The sequence below is a fragment of the Pipra filicauda genome, unplaced genomic scaffold, assembly GCF_003945595.2.
Source record: "Pipra filicauda isolate LSUMZ 115617 unplaced genomic scaffold, ASM394559v2 scaffold121_size3267253_pilon, whole genome shotgun sequence".
NCBI lineage: Eukaryota > Metazoa > Chordata > Aves > Passeriformes > Pipridae > Pipra > Pipra filicauda.
This window is the reverse complement of record NW_024103674.1, coordinates 2,954,514-2,973,682: the sequence shown is the minus strand read 5'-3', so window position 1 is coordinate 2,973,682 and position 19,169 is coordinate 2,954,514. Positions and strand designations below refer to the sequence as shown.

Sequence of the window (19,169 nt, the reverse complement as noted above, 5' to 3'; positions counted from 1 at the left end):
ATTCAGTGGATGGTGCCTTTGGAACTCACAAAGCCATCGATCACCCAAGGTGTGTGGAAATCACTAACTGAGTATCTTAAGGTGATGCCTCTAAGTTGGGTGGGACTTCTGTGGTTGGTTGGTATCTTGTAGCAGAGCAGGAGGCAGTTGGAGACAACAGGGAGGATTTGATACTCATCACCTGTGCTGTGTTCACCCCTTGTGTTTTTTGGGTTTGGGGTTTTTTTTTTCATGATGTGAAAAAAGATTTACTGCAGATCTCTTCTGAGATAATTCTGTATTTAGCAAGGTTCACAAGTTTCTCATGTTTAAAGAGTAAATAAATTCATTCCTCCAATTTTCTGGAGGAGGACAGAGCTTTTTTTTAACCTTTAAAACTTTGTCTCTGGCCTGGTCTTTTCCAGACTTCCAGGATCTAACAAAGTCATCTGGGGACAATTTCTCTGTTGTCTCTTTGCTGAGGGTCTTGCTACCACCTTTTGTGAGGTTGCAGCTTAATTACAGATGTGCTCAGGCAGCTCTAAACCAAGTTATGGCTGTTTCTGTCTCATTTACCCCCAGTTAATAAAACTTAATATTCTCTCATCTGTATGAACATTCCTTTCTCCTTTAAGCACTGCTGAAATCATGGCACTGTAGCACTTTGGGATGGGTCAGTCATCAGAGAATCTTTTTTGCCCTGTGACTTCCCAGTAGCTGCACCACCCAATTCAGTGCAATTCCCCCCCCCCCCCCCAAAGATTGCTGTGTTTGGAGGGAGGGATTTAAAGGGTGGGGATTTCTCTGCCCCTTATCAGCATTATGTGTTCTCATTAGGGCTCAATATGATACCTAGACATGAGATCACAGACAGAGATGCTGACAATCCATGTGTTTATCCAGTGATGGGAACATGGGTTCTGTCTCTGTTGCAAATGCATCTTACATTTGCAGCCTTTCTGTGAAGCTTTTTGTCACAGTATCCAGTGTCACCACACAGCTCTCCTGCATTACCATCACTCCAGCCTTCAGGAGCAGGGAAAACCCAGCCATCCCGGGTTAGGAGGTGGGAGAAGAGACATGGAAGCCAAAGAGATTAAATACTTTGCCCAGGGATGCTCAGGGGGTGAGTAGTAGGGTCTCCCTCTGTTCTCCTGGGCTTTGTCTCATAACCACAGGGCACCTTTCCTCACCAGTGTTATCTGGAAGGCTCTGGCAGAGCCCCAGAGACTGTCACCAGCTGAGCAGAGAGGGGAATTTACAGGTTTACAACAGGAATCAGGATCCAGCCAGGACTCCTGACCTGGTGCCCTGGCTCCACACTCTTCCTGGTGTGCTGTCACTGCAGGCTGTTGCTGTTGCCTGTAGCTCTTCCATCTCGTGGTTAAACGGGGCCTTGACAGCTGCTTTTCTTCTCTCGGTGATCAGCACAGGTTCCACAGCACAACTCCATTGATTTTCGTGGGCCCGGCTTAGAGGGAGAAGCCTCCCTTTCCCCTGCATCCCTGCTTTTCTGTGTGCAGCTGATCACCTCAGCAGGGGGTATTGATTTACTAATTGGGCAGTGATTTCACCTGATTGATAATAAAGTGTCGGACAACCCCCCTGCTGAGCTGCAGCTCAGCCCCCGCAGCTACTGGTGGATTCCTTGTCCTTTTGCAGCAGATAGTTCCCTGTTGTTAAGTAAACTGTTGCTTGGTAACCCTGGAATTACTGTAGTTAAAGCCTGGAGACACAACCAGAGTGTCAAACAGGAACTTTATCCAGTGATGGAGGGGCCGAGCAGAGGATACACCTGCCCTGGCAGAGCTGGGCTGGTGCTGTGTGTGCACCCACAGGCTCCCTCTGCACTGCAGCCACTTTTGAGGTGTTTTATGTCCTTTTGCCTTGGTTTCTGTGAGTTCAAACTGTGTGGTGGCCGTGGGTCTGATTTCTCTGGCACGTCCAGTCTCAAGCCCTTCTGTGAATGCAAAGCTGGAATGTTTGATTCGTGTGAGAATGGAGGCTGCAGGGACTGTAGCAGTGTCTGTGTATTCCAGGCTTTCTGTTCTAGGGAAAGCTTTCTCTGGTAACATCACACCATCCTTCTTATCGTTCTGATCCAGCCTTCCAAATCCACACCAGCCATGAAACCTACACAGGGATGGAAAACAAGCTGTGGAAAGGGGGCAAGGAAATCCCTCAGGCAGCCAAGAGTTTGCTCCCCTTGCCTTCTTCGTGTGCTTGGCCTGCTGAATGGGTTGATCTGTTGCTGCAGCCAAAAGTTCTTCCTTCTCCTGCAATCCCCAGCATGGCTTTGGACACCTGAAGGAATTATGAGGCAGTGCTATAAGGTGTAAGACTGCTGAGGTCCCTGTGTTGTCACCAGAGCATGCTGGTGTGGATGTGGGGCTGCTCTTCAACTCCCTGGTGTTTAGAGGGACAGACTGATTTCTGTTCACTTCTCTGAGATCTGTTACAGGTCCTTTTTAGGACCAGCTGCTCAGAGAGGTGCACCCTGGAAGTGTCCAAGGCCAGGCTGGACTGGGCTCTAGTTAGACCTGGTCTAGTGGAAAGTGTCCCTGCCCTTGGCAGGGGGTTGAAACTGGATGATCTTTAAGGTCTCTTCCAACCCAAACCATTCTGTGATTCTGTGACTATAAAGAGGAGAGTGTCCAATACCTGTGGACACCCACTGTGTCCAGGAACATGGTAAGGAACAACAGGTCCTGCACCCAAGAGATCACAGGTTAGATAAGTGAGGGCAACAGCAGCAACCAAGACCAGATTTACCAAAGGTTATGGATCAGGACAGTGGCAGAACTCGTGGTGGAAAAATGCTGAGTGGGTTTTTATATTTATAGCTGGCAGTTTAGGGCTACAGAGAGATCCATGTTGGAGTTCAGGGGATGGGCTGAATGCAGCTACCCTTGCAAAAGGCAGTCTCTGGAGGGGTGGCTGTGAGATGCCTGTGATGGCTGCAGGACGCTGCAAGGAAAGACTCTGTTGGGTTGAGACTCCTGACATTTTCATTTTTTTTTTCCTTGTTTGCTTTCCCTTGTTTTCAAGCTCTGGATTTCAGCTCTGTTTATAAAGTGTTTCCATTGTTCAGTGTCACGAGGCTGTTAGGTTTTTTTATTATTCTTATAATTTTCAAACTGCTGTGTCACCTAATTCATCAGCCTTCAGCTCACAAACCTTCCCTCCTTCTCCCCGCCACCCCTGCAAGAGCATTTGTACAGAACAAAGGCTTGCTTTTAAAAACGGCGTGATATTTTGCCACCTTTGTGAAAACCTGTCACAACAATATCTAATTTTGCATGAGACAGAATTTCAAATCAAGCCTGGAGAAGAGGAAGCTGTTCCTTCGCTAATGCGCAAATGTCACTTTTCGGCGCCGCTCCAGTCGGTCCCACCCAGCGGGGAGAAGGGAATCATCTAATCCCTCTGCTCTTCCCTCTGCTCTTCCCTCTGCTTTTCCCAGGTCTGACCTGCTCAAGAAGACCCACGGCAAACGTCGCCTTGCCGAGATCCTGCGCTCTGAATATTCCAGTGGGATGGACACCAAGGTCAGGAGGAAGAAAAAGCGGAGGAAACCTGGCAACCAGCAGATTCCAACATAAGCCAGGACCTCCCAGCCATTGGCTGTAAAACCTGCTTGAGTGCCTCAGCCGGGGGGCAGGGTGACCTGCCAAACCAACTGAGGAGTGTTTCAATTTATCAGGCAAATGTGGGAGGGATCTTGGGGACCGTGGCCTCCTCCCCTTCATTCCATAGGTCCAAATGGAATCGAATCCAGGCGTGTCCTGTTGTACTGCTGCAATTAAACGTGGCCTCCTGAAGATGTGCCGTGTTTCTAAGGTGTTGGGGGGTTTTTTTTGCAAGAAAAATAATTTTAAAAAAGGTTAAATATGGTTTTCAGAGAAATGTGATGCCTGTGTAACATAAGAGTGAGACGACTGTGGTCACACAGGAGGTGCTTTTCTGTTTAAAGACCTGCAGAAACGCTCCACAATCCCTTCACTTGCTATTTTGAGCCTGGTTAGCAGTCGTGGCAGGGGAGCACGTTGAAGAGGAGAGGGGAGGCTGCCCCTTCCCTGTCACTGTAAGGGGGCACTTTGCTCCTGTCTGAGGTAACAAAGCCACATTGCTGCATCTCCTCTCCTGTCCTCCGTGCACTGGGGCAACGTCTGTCCCTGGGCAGGAATTTGCCACCTGTAATGAGGCCGGTGGTGGGATTGTGGAGAAATGACACGTGGTCCCTTTGGGGCAGGGCTCATGGGCACAAAACTTCATGTCAAAACTTCATGTCAGGCGTTCCCAAACTCCTGAGTTTGGGAACAAACGTTGTCACTCTGGGAAGGAGCCGGTGTGGAATCCAAACTTCTCCTTGCCCTGCAGCACATTGTCACACCTAATTATAGAAAGCAGAGGGTGTATGAATGTCTCACCTCTCTGAACATTAAAGCTTTGCAGGCTTTTGCTAACTCTTGCCAGCAGTAACCCAGCCTTTTGGGGTTCTCTGCCTTGCCTGGGCCTATTTTGAGCACATCCCAAGCTAATGGATTTCTCTTCTTGCTTTTCCCGTTTGCTTTCCATCCTGTTCTCCTCAGAGAACTGGGACACTGAGAAAAGGGATGCAGGGTGGCCCCAAATGTGCTGAGACTGGTGCTTGTTCACCATTGCCCAGTGTGTGAAATGGAACCCAAATTCCCCTTGGAGTTGGTGAGGTGTTGGGGAGAGCAGGTGCCCCCAAAATCCTGCACTTCCAAACTCCCCCAGGTGAGCACCCACCTCCCTCTCCCGAGTTCCTCACTCTGCTCCTTCCAGCACCCCCTGTAACACACACACCAAGCAGTGCACAGGATAAACACTGCAAACCCTGCCAAAACACAACTCCTGCTACCTGCATGTGTCTTCCTTGAGAGGGATGAGGAAGGGCAGCCCACCCCTGCCCCAAACCAGGTATGTTTAATGCAGAAGCAGAAAGTGCTCCAACAGTGGCAATTTCAGATGTCAGAAGGAAGAAACTACTGAAAAAGGAGTATAAGCAGATGAAAATGATGCCTGCTTTGTGAATGCAGAATTGAGGGCACCTACTTTGGGCTGTAGTGAGTCATACAAAGGATTGTAGGAGAGAAGCCATCAGTCCCAAAGTATTTAATTTCTGAAGTGGGTGTAACTTTTTAGAACCAGAATTTTTTTTTCCTCCCAGTGGATTATCAAACACACTGATTTCACTGTAATACTCTTTTGAACACTTCAGAAAGAAGCTAAGAGGGCTCCAGTATCAAATTAACCATGATTTTGCAGAGAGAATGAAGTTACCAACATTCATTAGATTAAAATAAAATAACAACAAAGCTCACCTGATTTTGTTATGAAGACTATTTGGAAGAGCAATCAGATTTTAAGGCAAATGTCAACTTAAACAGAAAAGAAACGCCTGAGGATGGAAATGACTCAGAGTGATGCAGGGAGTGCAAGTTTGGGAATGATCTTTTGCATGAGGAGAAAATATGTGACCTTCTCCTGGCTGACTGTCATGTAGGAATTAATAGGGACTATTGGCAAATTGATAACAGTAGGAATAAAGGCCAACAGCACATGGGTGAGAGACATCAGGAAATCTCATTGCTGCCTGCATTAACTGGGCATGGAATGTTACAAACAGTTATGATGAATAATGTGATTTTTAAAAAAGGTAGAATGCCTTTTTCTTTCAGCTTCACCATCTTTTAGCAGATAGTGCTGGATTACTGGTGTGATTAAGGGAAGGGAGAGGAGGAGATTGTTAAATATGAAAGAAAATGTGTTAAAAGATACGTACATGCACCTGGAGTTAAGCTGAGTTTGCCTGTAATAAACTTGAAGGCTGATGTGCAAAATGTGTTTGAACTGTGGCTGGGTGGGCAGAATTTGATTCCTTGTTTACACTTGGGCAGCTCTAGATTGGCTCTGAGGTGGCTTTACCCCTGTGCACCACTCCATTCAGGAAGAACCTGGTAGGTTTGGAGTTACTTTGTCCTCAAATCACCTCTAAATTGAGGCAGGGCAGGGTGTGGTCCTTGTGGTGGGGCAGGGGTTGGGTTGCTGTTGGGTTCCATCACTGCATTGCCTGCAGACCTTCATCACCTGCAGCAGGAACAGGGTGTTGTGGGTGCAAAGGCTCCCAGGTCCTCTGAGCACCCAAATGCCAGAGGAGCTGCTGGTGGGTTCCTGCGGCGTGGAGCAGGTGGATGTCACCCTGAACTGCTCCTGGATTTGTCCCCTCCTGCTCTGAGGTACGTGGGCGTTGCAGGGGGCTTGGTTGGGTGGGAGCTCCCCTGGGAGGGGAGATGAGATGAGCTGTGGGCAGTGTTTGGTGGGATTGCAGCTTTGTTGGGCTGTATGGGTGTTGGCTTTGGTCAGGTTTGCTTTCTTGTCTGCATTGTGGTGGGTGGCAGGGGCCTTCCTGCCCTGCAGCCTGAGGTTTCTGTGTTTGGTCTGGAAATGATGGCACTGTGGAGCTTTTCTGTAAAACTGCCTGTGAGTCAGACCTGGGCTCAGTTTGGGTTTGCCTTCCTTGCTGGTCCACTCCCTGCTCTCACACCCGGAGTCCTGCCTCTCCCGGGAGATGTTCCTGTGCATTTTCTCAGCTCTCTTTTGGCTCTTTGTCCTTCACCTATAGAAGGAACCCACATCCTCCTCTCCTCTGCAACTGGAGCATCTTGAGTTCACACTTCAAGGCTTTGGATTAAGAAAAAGCAAGGAGGTTACCTTGGGACAAGGGTCACAGTTAAACACCCACTCCCAGGGTGTAGGTCAGACACAAGACATAGCTCCATAACTAAGCAGGGTAGAAAGCAACAGAACCTCCTGCTTACAGTTTACGTTCTCTACAAACCTGGGAAGAGGGCAGGAAAAGCACCTGTGTTCTGGGCTTTCCATTCTGACATAGTTTTGTTTGGTGTTCAGAAGAAACCATGAAATATCTTGGCTAGAAACAGTTCAGATTTCAATGAATTTGTGTGTTGGCATGTTCAGCAGAGCAGCTTTTGTTCTCTGTTCCAAGGGTGGTGGTCCTGGTTAAAGCTGTGTCAGGAGGGGAGGAAGGTGGACCTTGAGCTGGGTAAAAGCCCAGAAGGGGTTTGAGAGCCAGGATTGCATTTGGTCCTGGCAACCCCACTGCACTATCTGGTCTGTGTGTTGGATCCAGAGCTTGACAAACCAACCACCAGCAGCCTGTCTGTTGGACTTTGTGCCCTGGGAGAAGTCAGTGGAGCAGAACTGGTGCAATGCTCCAAAGGTTTCCTTCGTGGCACTGGTGCTCTTCTCAGCTGTGCCATTTTTACTGCTTCATCTAATTTCAACCCAGCACAGCCTGTCCCACGCCTGAGGCCTTGCCAGGATTGTGCCTGCCTGGCACTGCCCTCTAGAAACAAGTAGTTTCCAGCCTGGTCAGGGGCTGCTGTAGGTACAGGACCAGTGCTGGTGGGTTCTGCTGTAGGACAACGGGTTTTATCTCAGCCCCTGGAGGTGAGGTTGGTCCTTCAGCGGCTTTTGAGGCTGCTGAGATCCTCCCACACGAGATGCTGTTCGTGTGGCAAGTGCAGTGCTCTCTGAGAGCCTGTGGTGTCTTCCCTAAACTGATTTATCTCAAAGCTTGCCTTGCTTGACTCTGCTATGAGATCTCCCTGGAAGTGACAGCTCCAGCCCTCGCTTCCCCTCTGCTTTTCCTTCCCAGCCAGACATGGCACAGCCATTCCCCCTTCCCAGAGAGGAGGTTTCCTCAGGGCTCTGCCCTGCTCTCTCCTTCCATCCGTGTAACACAAGCCGGACTCTGTCGCTGTGTTACAGCGTTGGCTCAGTCCTGCCGGTACAGGGGAGCTTCCAGCTCCTTCCAGATGTGAAATGGCAAATTTAAATATTGCAATTACAAACTTGTAACGAAGCCTTGTACTTCATTAATGTAAGAGGAGGAATCTGCTATGGCTACAAGGACAATTAAATATTAGAGAATGTCTTTGATTCACATTCCTGCTGTGTAAATGGGAGGAAGGTTGCTGTATGCTCCTTGCCTGCGCGCTCACAAAATGAAAAGCACACCCACTGCAAGTTGTCCTTTGATAGATTTTTAATATGATTTTAAAGAGTTTTGTTTGGCCTCATTCTTATTCAATGAGATTAATTTAAAGCACTTATCCCCTGGGTTTAAGTCAATCCATGTAGGATTTGGGACGGGGGGTTGTTGCCCGGGGAGGGGGTTGTTTGCAGGCCTCTCTGAAAGACTCCTTTCCCACTTCATTAACCGTGAGCTGGGAGCGACCCCCCTTCCTCCTCCTCGCCCAGCCGAGGCCCGGGGATTTACCAAACTCCCCCATTCACATGCAAAGGACCAGCACCGTCCACAAAGGCCGGGGGCTCTTTCCCCCAGGCGTGGCTGTGCATTTGGCCGAGCCGACAATCCCCCTCCCCGCGGGGCTCGGGGGGTGCCGGGGCAAAGCCCCCGGGACGGAGCCGGGCCGGGGGCACCGGGCTGGGACCCGGCCCCGGGGAGGGCGATCTGTAGGGCCGGTGGGTGCCGGGGGGGGATGCTCCGCAGACAGGCGGGCCGGGGGAAGCGGAGGGGCCGGGGGAGCGGCCGAGGGGACCCGCAGCCCATCTGTCGGCTCCCCGAGCCGAGGAGCCGCTGCCCGGCTGTCCCGGGGACCAGCTGCCGGGCCCGCTGGCCGCGGCCAGATGAGCGACACTTTTAAAGGGTGGAAACAATCCATTTTGCAAAGCGATCATTTAAAGCACTTAGGCAATTATACACTTAAGATTAGCGTCATTAATTCGCTATCGCCGCGCCGGGCAGCAGCGCCCCGGTGCCCCCCGACGGCCCCGCGGCCGGTCCCGCATACCGGCACTGGGGACACCGGGGGGACACCGGGACCCGGGCAGGGGGGCGAACCCTGCCATGGGAGGTGGGAAAACTCCTCTTTGCTCTTCCCTTTTCCCCTCGGCGGCGGCGGCGGCTGCTCCACCAGAGCAAACAAGCGGGAGGGGAAGAAGGGGCCGGCGGAGGCGAGACCCGTTTGTTTGTAAAGAAGTTTTATTTCCACATTTAAAAAAGGGGGGAGCGGGAGCGGCCGCGGCGCCCCGAGCACCCCCCCACACACCGCGCCCCCCGCCCGGCCGGGCCGGCCCCGGGATACAGACTGACAAGAATCACTTACACAAATACGCCCTCAGGGTTCACAAATAAATAATTCATATACATTTTGCACCGTATTTACATTCCACCGCGCTTTTCCCCCCTTTTTTTTTCTTTTTTTTTTTTTTTTTTTTTTTTTTTTTTTTTTTTTAATTTTAAGTTACGGACGTCCCAAAGTCTCTCTGGGGCCGTCAGCCCGGGCCCCACCGCGGCCCTTCCCGGATGGTGCCCCGGGGTCAGGGAGCCGGGGAAAGCGGGGAGGGGGCTCCCCGGAGCCGTCCGTGGCAGGTGTGGCTCGGTCCCCCCGACAGTTCCTGGGGAGGGGGCAGAGAGGCAAAGCCCCCCCGGAGCATCCGCCTCCCCCCGTGCTCCAGGCGCCGTCCCACGCCGGGGTGGGGGGACCCACAGCGGCCCCGCTGCCCTTCGGGGGCACAAGGGGGTAAAAAGGCGGCGAGTGCCCCGCGGGGTTGGGGGGCAGCTCCGCCGGCTCCGTCCTGCCAAGCCTGCCCTTGCTTCTTGCATTCTTTATATATATTTTAAAAAAGGAAGGGGAGGTCTCATTTATATTTATATATATATATATATATATTCGGGGATGAGCGGGAGTCTGTCGCTTGCTCGCGGCCCCAGAGGTGGGGTTGTCCCCTCCAGCCCCCCGGCCCGGTGGGTGCCGGGGGGGGGTCTCCCGGGCGGCCGGGGCTCACCGGGGCTGCGCAGCCCGGGGCAGGACGCCGGGCAGCGGGGGCAGGGGCGGCGGGGGCTCGCTGCCGCCCTGCAGTCCGTGGATGAGGATGCGGGGCACCAAGGGTCTCTGTAGGGCGGGGGGCGGCGCGCTGGGTCCGCGGTACAGGTAGAGGGCGGCGCCGGGGTCCAGGTTGGAGACCAAACTCTGCGGGTAGAAGTAGGGCGAGGGGAACATCCTCTGGAGAGCCGAGTAGTTACCGGCCTCGGCCAGCAGCTCCAGGCCCACCGCCGTCTGCCGTTTCCACTTGGTCCTGGGGGGGGACAAGTCGAGACAGGGGGTCAAGGAGGGAGGGATGCTCCCAAAGCCGCTCCCGAGCTCTTTTTACCCTTTGCATGCCCCCTTTCCCCGGACTCTGCTCTCCTTGTGCATCCCCGCTCCCACCGCTGGCTCCCAGGGCCAGACTTCCTTGTGCGGCAGGCACGGGATGCAGACTCCAATAATCGGAGCAGGGGGCTTATCTCCCTGCTGTTCCCACCGCGGCGGCCCGGCGTGAGCGCCCACGGAGCCTTCCCTGAGCCACCGGAGCCACAGCCCGGCTGGGATCCACGGGCGGGGCGTAAATCGCGGCGATATAAATCGCGACCATCATTTCAGTCCCTTCCTGGGAGTGTAAGTTCCAGATTGTCACACGACCCGCCGGGGATCCTCTCCCCTCAGTCCCGCGGGTGCTGCGGCCGCCGCGATGCCCCGGCCCGAGCCGCCGCCCGGGGCTCCGGGACCCCCTCCCCGGCCCGGGGCTGCCGGGACCGGGCCGGGCCCCTCGGGGGGCTGCGAGGGTCCCGTGGGGGGACACGAGTGGGGCAGCGTCCCGGGGCATTCGTTTGCGGCATATATATGTCTCTCTGTATATACCTACATATATATATATATATATATATATGCACACACACGTATATATTTTATATATGCATACATACGTACCTAGGGTATGTGTGCATGTGTGTATATATATGTGTGTGTGTGTGTGTGCCGGATGTCGTGGAGAAGCCCCGGCCCCGGGATCTCGCCCACGTCGGGGCCGCCGGCGGGCCGGGCTGGCCAGGGAAGGGGGCTGGGGGCACCGGCTCGGCTCCGGCGCGTCCTTGCGGGAGGGATTTTGGGAGCGGAGAGGTGACCACACAGCCCCCAGCGCCCCCAGACACCCCCAAATCACCGACGTGGGGGGATCTTTGCAGATGGCAAAGCGGGACTGGAAATGACGGGGAGGGAGGGTCAAACCCCGGGGCGAGCGGGGGGACAGTGTGGGGGCTGCAGCCGGGGGTCCCTCGTTTGGTGGCGGTGGCAATGGTCGGGGCTCGGGTTGTCCCGATAAACCCACTGAAGCCACCACACGTCTCCAACCCTTTTACAGATTTGTCGCTGAAGCGCTAAACCTATTTCCACCAGTAAATTATTCATCATAATAATAATTGTGTAATTACTGTAAAGGGTGTTAATTATTGATGCCCAAAGCAGTAATTGGTATCTATTATTAATGGGCCGATGTGTTATGCTGTTGTGTTTAGCTGGAAGCCCGGTCCTGCCTCCTCGCCTTGCCGGGGCTGGGGGCACGGATTGCCCCCCACCCCCTGCCCTGCCCCGGCATCGCTTTTCTCCCCTTGACTTCGGGGTAAAAGTCCCCGGGGGAGGCGGGGACGGGACGGACATGGCACCTCTCCTGGTGCCAGGACGGACGGGGTGGTTGTGGGGTGCAAGAGCCCTGCCCGGTTTGTGGGTGCGGGGCCGGGGAGAGGGGCAGGGTGGGATCCCGGCGCTGCGGGCAGGAGGGAAAGGTGCATTTTTACCTTCTGTTCTGGTACCACGTTTTCACCTGCGTGTCGGTGAGGTTGAGGGAGGCGGCCAGTTCCATCCTGTCCTGCACGCTCAGGTATTTTTGCCTCTCGAAGCTGCGCTCCAGCTGGGCCAGCTGATGGTCGGTGAAGGCGGTGCGGGCTTTGCGCGGCTTTTTCAGCCGCACCGGGGGGCTGTCCCGGGAGCTGGAGATCTCTCGGTCCCCTTCTTCTTTCACTGAGCCGAGAGGGAGGAAGAGAGGCCAGGTCAGGGCAGGAATGGAAATACCCTCAAAAGAAGGGGGTAGCCCCCTGCAGCCGTGAGTCAGGGGCTCAGGACCGAGTCGGGCTCACGGCACATTTGCTCTGTAACCTCGAAAATTTTAACCTTGGGGGGGACTCGGGGGGTCTCCCCCGAACGGGCCCGGCCTTTCCCCTTCCCGAGGGCCTGGGAGTGGGGCCAGAGCGCCGGGATGTGCCGAGGAGACCCCCGGCCCGGCCCCGCCGCCCTCCTGCCTAGACCCCCCCTTATCCCTTTCACTCCTCATTTCTCACGGGGCAGGGCCCTCCTCAGAGTTTATTCTCCCAAACCCAACAGATTTCTCGATGCTTGGATAATTTTTATTTCCTTTTTTTCTTTCTCTCTCTCTCTTTTTTTTTTTTCTTTTTTTTAAACCGAAAACAAACCCAACCAAAACCGAAAATTTTTAAGTCTACATTTTTTGGAGGGGAATGTCGCCGGATTGGTCCTGCTTTTCCCCTCCGCGGAGAAACCTCCGTCCTCCCGGGGCACGGAACAAACCCCCCTTCTCCAGGGCGCACAACGAAATACTGGGGAAGGGGCTCCGCCAGCCCCTGCCCGGGCTGTTATTTATCTTAAAAAATGCCGAATGAGAGGGGCTGGCGGTGGTTCGTTGGCGCTGTCGGTACCTACGCGCCGGCAGAGCGACGCGGGAACTTACGCCACAAAATGTTAGTAGGTGATGGAAAAATTATCGAGCAGAAATAAAAATAAAAGGGGAAAAATAAATCCCTGTTTGTGCGCGCCTTCTCCACTCTCCTGGAGGAGATTATGGAGCAAAAAGGCTCGGTTTATACATATCGACGGCGTTTGGTTGTTTTGTTTTTTTTTTTCACAGGGGTTTATGTTAAATTTGCTGGTGGCGGGGGTGAGCAGGGACAGGGCTGCAGCCGAACGCGAGCTGATTTCTCTCTGTAGGAAGACAATAATCCGGTTAATTGAGCCACCGGGGAGCGAAACCCTTCAACCAGAAATCCCGGCTCTGGCCGAGCAGGCAGAGCCCGAGCCGGGGACGAGCCTTAAGCGGGGAGATTCGGCCCCAGATCACGGGAAAGAGGCAGCGCCGGGACCGGGCAGGGGAAGAGGGGCGGCCCCGCTCCCTCCCGGGAACGGCCCCAAAGTTTGTGCGGAGTTTTTCCGCGGAGTAAAGCGGGTCAGGCCTCGAGCATCCCGAGACGGCAAATCCCTCCCGGCCCCCGGGCTGATCCTCGGCTCCTAAAAAAGTTCCTGCCTTCCAAAGGGCTGCAGGAACGGTGGCAGCGGCTTCCCCAGCCGGTTCGGATCTTTCCCTGGCTATTCATAGCTTTAAAAAAAAATTTATACATATATATATATATAAATATATATTATGGATTTTTCGGCATTTTGGCCGCTGCGGGTTAGGCCTGGCCCCGCAGCTCCTTCGCGGAATAAATAAGGGGCGTTTTGCCCCAGGAAAGGCTATTTCCAAAGCAGCAAAAAAATGATCGTGCTGGAAGCGAGGACTTTCACCCGTTCCCCATTAATGCAGGGATTTCCCCCTGATTCAAGCTCTGTTTCCCCCCCCCCCCCATTTAAATTGTGTTTTTTCCCCCATTTAATCTGTTTTCCCCTCTCGTTTAGGCCATTTTTTCCTCCACGATTAAAGCGGTGTTTTCCCCGCAACTTAAAGGATTTATTCCCCCCATTTCAGCGGCGTTTGCAGCGTGGCCGTGGCAGGGACAGCAGAGGAGCCAAGCGCCAACGGGGAACGGCCCCCACCCAAATCCATCCCCCCCTGCCCGGGCTCGGCCGGCTCTGGGGGATGCGGAGAACCCGCTTTTCTTCCCCCCCGCCCGCCGCCGCTTCTTTCGCGTCTCGGCGATTTGGGGGAAGGGGAGAGGAGCTGAAGAAATTTGGGGCGGGTGTAGGAGGCGAAAACAAACCAGCAAGGTGGGAATCGCAGCTGCTTTCAATCCCGGCCCTGCAGAGCAGCGGGGCCGATGGTTCCTCCCGGGGCACTTCCAGCCCCGGCACCGACCCCGGGCTCCGTCCTTCGTTTGGAGCGAAAATCCCCTCGCGATGCCCAGAGGTTTTCGCCGCCTTTGGAGGCTCCTTTGGGCGAGTATTTTTTCCTCCATGAACCGGATTTCAGCCCAGCCTCTCCAGGCGGGCCGAGGGTGCATTTGCAGCCAGGACAGGGCTCAGCACCTCCCTCGCTTTTTTCTGCCAAGCCCCCCAAATCCATCGGCCCCGCAAGGTGCCATCGCCTCCCCTTTCTCCCCCCAGCTGGGTACCCTCGCCTTCCCCTCTCCAACAGCCGGCGAACACTTTTCCTGGGTAAAAGTTTGCAGGAGTGGTGGGGGTGCGATGGGCGAAAGCACCTGGGATAAACCGCTCCGGGGGGCGAGGACCGACCCCAACCCTCCCGTGCTGTTCCTGTGCCTCTCCCCGCCCCGGCTGCCGCAGGGGAAGGCCGGGAAGGGGCTGCGAGGGGCCCGGGAGGCCGAAGCCCCCGGCCTGGGGCGAGCAGCGGCCGCATCCATCCCCAGCCCCGCCGTGGATGCAGCCCAGGGCTCCCTGTCTGTCGTGCTCTGTTTTGAACCATCCCCAAAATAATAACGCAAATAATACATCGAATCAAACCCCGCCAACTGGCTTGTTCGTTTCTTAGCAGAGCGGGGAAAATACCTGGCAAAGTCGTGATCATTTTATTATTGTTTTCTTCCTTTTTTTTTCCTCCTCTTTTTTTTTGTTTTTTTTATTTTTTTTTTCTCAGGCAGAAATCCGTCTCCGGTTCTCCTCTCCCATATCCCCGCGGGTAGGAACGAAACCAGCCGGATCTTTCCCGCGGAAAACAGCCCGGAGGATCCCCCGGGCGCGTTCGAGGAAGCGCCGATCGCCCCAACCCCTTCCACCGGGCCGAGCCCCACCGAGCCCCGAACCCCAAGTTTTCCCAAGTTGTTGCCGACCCCGTGGTCGTTTCGGGGGCGATCGATACCGCGACCCCCCCCCATCAGCGGGGCCGGTTCCGCAGCGAGATCCCGGAGCACCGGGAGACCCCCGGGCCGCCCGAGGCTTTGGGTCAGGGCCGCCCTACAAAGCCCAGCGGGGTGAGCGGCTCTTACCTTTGTACTCCGAGTCCGAGGAGGAGCTGCTGGTGTTTTTTTCCATTTTCTCCCTAAAATCCTCGCCGGGCTTGGTGGGCATCCTGCCCGCCGGCTCCTGCCCGCCGTGAGGTCCATTGGTGCTGGAGTAAGGCGCGCAGGCGGCCAGGGGCTTGCAGTCGGCCAGGATGTCTCTGATGAGGAAGGAGGAGGTGACGGTCCGGGACTGGGAGGGAGCCGAGACCTGCCCCGGCTGGAGATGCGCATCCAGGCCCGGCCGCGGCACCGCCGCCTCCAGGCACTCGCGGCCCGGCGAGCGGGGCGAGGGGCACCCGCTGCTGCCCTCGGAGCGGGGGCTCAGCTCCAGCGGGGACCGGCCGTCGCCCACCAGCGGGTCCCCCTTGGGCACGGCCGGGCTGCCGGCTCGGTGGGAGAGGATGGAGTCGATCCCAAACCCGGTGGAGCCCTCCATGGCCCCCGCGAGGTGCCGGCGCTCACACGGGCATTGGCGGGGAGGGCGCGGCGGAAGCGGTTTGATAATGATAATTAACAATAACGGGAGGGGGGGAAGGAAAGAAAAAAAAAAGGCAAAAAAAATATAAATAATTTAAAAAAAAAAAAAAGGTGAAAAGGAAAAAAAAATGAGCAAAGTTCAGTCTGGGATCCGGGCAACAATTGCTGCAAGGCTCTCCGAGGCGCCGCGCGTTAGATCCAAGGCTGCTCCGTCTTCAGCATCGCGCCCAGCTGCACTCACAGACAGACAGACAGGAGAGGGGGGGGAGAGGGAGGCAGAGTCAAACTTTGGCCGCGAAGGGGGTGGGGTGAGGGGGGACGGACCCCAACCTCACCCGGGGTCCCGGCCACCCCACCCGTGCCCGGAGCCGCGGCGGCGCGGGGCTGGGGGGCAGCCCGGGGGGCTCCCAGCCGGAGGTGGGGAGGCAGCGATCGATAGTGGAGGCTTCGCAGCGCCTTAACCACTTAATGATCCAGAAATCAATGGGGAAGGGCGAGGGGAGGGCGGAGGGGGTGGCCAGCCGTCGGGGCCGCCGCGGCGCCCCCCCTTCCCCGCCAGCACCTCGGACACCGGCGGGGGGGGGGAACCGGAGTGACTCCGGAGCCTTCAGCACCTCGGACGGAGCCCGCGAGCCGGAGTCGCTCCGGAGCCGGAGGCGCCTTCAGCACCTCGGACAGCGGCGGGAGCGCCGCGCCCTCCCCGGGGGGGGAACGGGGGGAAATGGGGAGAAAACCTGAACTTGGGCCGCTCCGGCTGGGGGACCCCGGCACCCCCCACCCACCCCGTGGGAACGCGCCCATTGGCCGCCGGGCGTTTTGGGGGATGTCACTCCCCAGCAGGCGACACCTCGGAGCTTGATTAACGGGAATTAATTGCCGCCCGCGTCCCCGCGCTTTCCGGGCGGTTTCCGCCCTCTTTTGCCGTCATTATCCCGCTGATAGGGCTCGTAATGGGATGATTAGCCGCGGAAGGGGCGGGGGGGGGAGTAGTGGGTTGGGTGGGTTGTCGAGGGGTTGCTGTTTTCTGCTCGCCTCCCCCCGCAGCTAGCCGATCTGCAGGTCCCTCTCAGGCAGGGAAAGTTTTGATGGGCGTTAAAATAATAATTAAAAAAAAAAAAAAAAAAAGAGAAAAGAAAAATTAAAGGAAAAGCATCGAAACCCTCCCCAGGCTCCCAGCACAGAGGAGGCTGCTCTGAGCCCGAGGTGAGCCTCGGAGCTGCGAATTTCGTTGAATGCTCTCGAAATCGGTTGTGACCGAGCAGAGAGGTCCGCGGGGCCGCCGGGCCGCCGCCACCCCAGCCCAGCGCTGCCCGAGCGGCGAGGACCGGGCACCGCTCTGCCCGCTCTCCCAGCGCCCAGCGGCGGTACCTACTGGTGCCACTGGGAAGGGGCCGCACTCAGGGTGGATTTTTCCTGCCGTCAGTCCCGTTTTAAATAAAAGCCCAATAGCCCCAGCCCGTTTCTCCCAGAGACACCAAGTTTCCTCCCTCCCGTCCCGTCGGGGGGTTTTGCCGTTGTTGGTCTCCCAGGCTGGAGAGGGACCGGCTCCCGCAGGATTCCCACCTTCCTCCCGGTCAGACCGGCTCCTGCCTCCTCGAGGGTTTATTTAGGGGCTTTTCCCGCGGGCAAACCCTTCGCCGCGGAGACGAGGAAAATGTCCACACCCGGGCGTGTGAGGCTGTGCCACTTTAAAGCGATGCCACCGGTTATTTCTCAAATACTCGATTTCTTCCGTTCGCCACCTTCCCGGCCAGTCAGCTGCATCTTGTCCATCTTCCAAAGCCGCCCTTGGCCGGCAGCTTGGAGGCGACCAGCGAGGGGAGAGCCCCCCCTCGGGAAGCCCGGCTGCCAGCTGTCGGGCAGCGGCGCAGGCAGGGCCCCCAACACCTCCTGCCCTCGGCCCTGCAGGCTCGGGGCCGGCTGGGATCGGGGCAGCGGAACAAAAGAACCTCAGAGGAGGACAAGCCCAGGAACAAAATCAGCGTCAGCCCCGGTCCCAGCCTGCCCCCACCTCGGGGATGCAACACTGCCGTGCCGGGCACTGCCCGTCCTCCCTTGTCCCTCCCTGGGCAAAGGATTCCTGCTGCTGCTCTGCCCTGTCTCCCTCCCATCACAGCGGTGCTGCCCCAGCACCCGGGACTGGAGGCCAGGCTGAAGGGTCCTGGTCTGTGCAGGGGCAGTTTTGCAGCATCCACTACCCACAAGGCCGAGCCAAATGTCACTTGGGGCTGGACCAGAGCGATGGATGTGCACAAACTGGTCCCGGTGAGAAATGAGGGTGAGACTCTGATGGGGTTTCCCAGCTCTTTGCAGTGTTTGTGTTGGTTCTTGGGCTCTGGCAACCTCCCTGTCCCTATCCAACCAGGAGATCCCATTTGGGATGGAGATTGGCACTGGGACCAGGAGCAGCACTGAGGTCATGTTTGGAACCAGAAAATGGAGCAGGGCTGGGAGCGGGTTTAGAATCAGGATTTGGATCAGCCATGCAGGGACAGGTTGGGGCTGGTGAGTTTGTTGCTGTATTTCCTGCTCTTGAATAAAGCACCTGCCTTCAAATAACCACAAGGAAGTTTCCAGATCAGACCAACTTCCCGATGCTGTGCAAGATTTTGGGGGGAGGACGTGAGCTCATCCCTGAGCAGGTGCTGCATTGTGCCATCCCCAGCCAAGGCCCTGGAGATAGAGACTGTCACTCCTAGGCCACACTTGGAGCTCCCAGCAGCTATAGATGCACTTGCTACTCATGTTCTAATGTCAGTGTGGCTGACATTAATATTATTATTACTATTATTACTATTAAAGTTATTGTTACTATTGTTTCAGAACTAGCCCCCCCCGGCAGAAACGCCTCACTCTGCCTATATGTGGTGTCCCCCCCTGTCACCAGACACTGGACAAGTGCGGTTCAAATTATTTGTCTGTGGCTCCCAGCACAGGTAGGAAATCCTGTGTACAGATCACTGACTGGTCTGTATGTGGAACAGATCCCCACATTTCCAGTTCCCTCCTCACAAGCCCCAGTCACACCCCAGGGTTGGATCCAGGACTTTGGCAGCTTTGGGAGCTTCCCTGCATTCCATCTTGCTGGGAGATGCTGATGGACATGGCCAGGCTCTCCTAGGACCTGTTCCCAGTGTGGGTTTGGCCCTGAGGCCACGGGACAGGGCTGATCCAGGTGTTCCCAGAGGCTTGGGCTGCGGGACACCTCCACAGCTGGGCCAGGGGCTGGAGGGCACGGACTGCTGAGCTGGGATGATGATTAGTAAGAGCTATATGAGAAATATCTGCCGGTGAAGCACGGCCCGGTGTCCTGCAAGGGTCTGGCTTAGGGAGGAGTTCCCAGGAGGCTCTGCTGTACTGGATTTCTCACCGAACCCCAGCTGGGTGCTCGGAAAAGCCGTGCCCAGCAGGCGCCGGGAGGGACGCTCAGCAGCGACAGGCACCGGTGGGATGCTCCGGTAACGAAACGAACGTACTTCCATGGGAGAGAGGAGGGTTCGGGGTGAGGGGAAAGGCAGGAAAGGGGGGGGACATTCAGCCGGGGGGGCCGCAGTGTCGGGGAGGAGCCGGGCCCGCGGCGGGGAAGCTGCAGCAGCGGTAAAACCCCGTTACCGGTGGGTGTCACTGCAGGACAAGGAGC

The 19,169-nt window shown here is 56.0% G+C and overlaps 2 protein-coding genes across 2 annotated transcripts in view; one reads left to right on the top strand and one right to left on the bottom strand.

Annotated features, from left to right (window-relative positions):
- Positions 1-3,818, top strand: part of DDX31 (DEAD-box helicase 31) — a 47,002-nt gene extending 43,184 nt beyond the window's left edge. Inside the window, exon 20 of the mRNA XM_027739342.2 lies at positions 3,443-3,818. Coding sequence (XP_027595143.1) covers positions 3,443-3,581 — 139 coding nt within the window. The 3' untranslated portion in view covers positions 3,582-3,818. The remainder of the gene's footprint in view (positions 1-3,442) is intronic.
- A 5,465-nt stretch (positions 3,819-9,283) lies between these two features.
- BARHL1 (BarH like homeobox 1) lies at positions 9,284-15,565 on the bottom strand. The gene is made up of 3 exons (XM_027739331.2): positions 15,038-15,565; positions 11,666-11,888; positions 9,284-10,131 (listed from the first exon to the last, which is right to left on the bottom strand). Exons 1-3 carry the CDS (start codon positions 15,486-15,488, stop codon positions 9,837-9,839), a joined length of 969 nt encoding a protein of 322 aa, XP_027595132.1. The 5' UTR covers positions 15,489-15,565; the 3' UTR covers positions 9,284-9,836.
- Positions 15,566-19,169: the final 3,604 nt, after the last annotated feature.

What these genes read in the sequence shown, in the direction of transcription:
- BARHL1 (XM_027739331.2), bottom strand. Translation starts at nt 15,488, where the DNA reads ATGGAGGGCTCCACCGGGTTTGGGATCGACTCCATCCTCTCCCACCGA. An exon ending in CTCGGACTCGGAGTACAAAG is followed by an intron (nt 11,889 to 15,037) that starts GTAAGAGCCGCT and finishes CTCTCGGCTCAG; the next exon opens with TGAAAGAAGAAGGGGACCGA. An exon ending in ACGTGGTACCAGAACAGAAG is followed by an intron (nt 10,132 to 11,665) that starts GTAAAAATGCAC and finishes GTCCCCCCCCAG; the next exon opens with GACCAAGTGGAAACGGCAGA.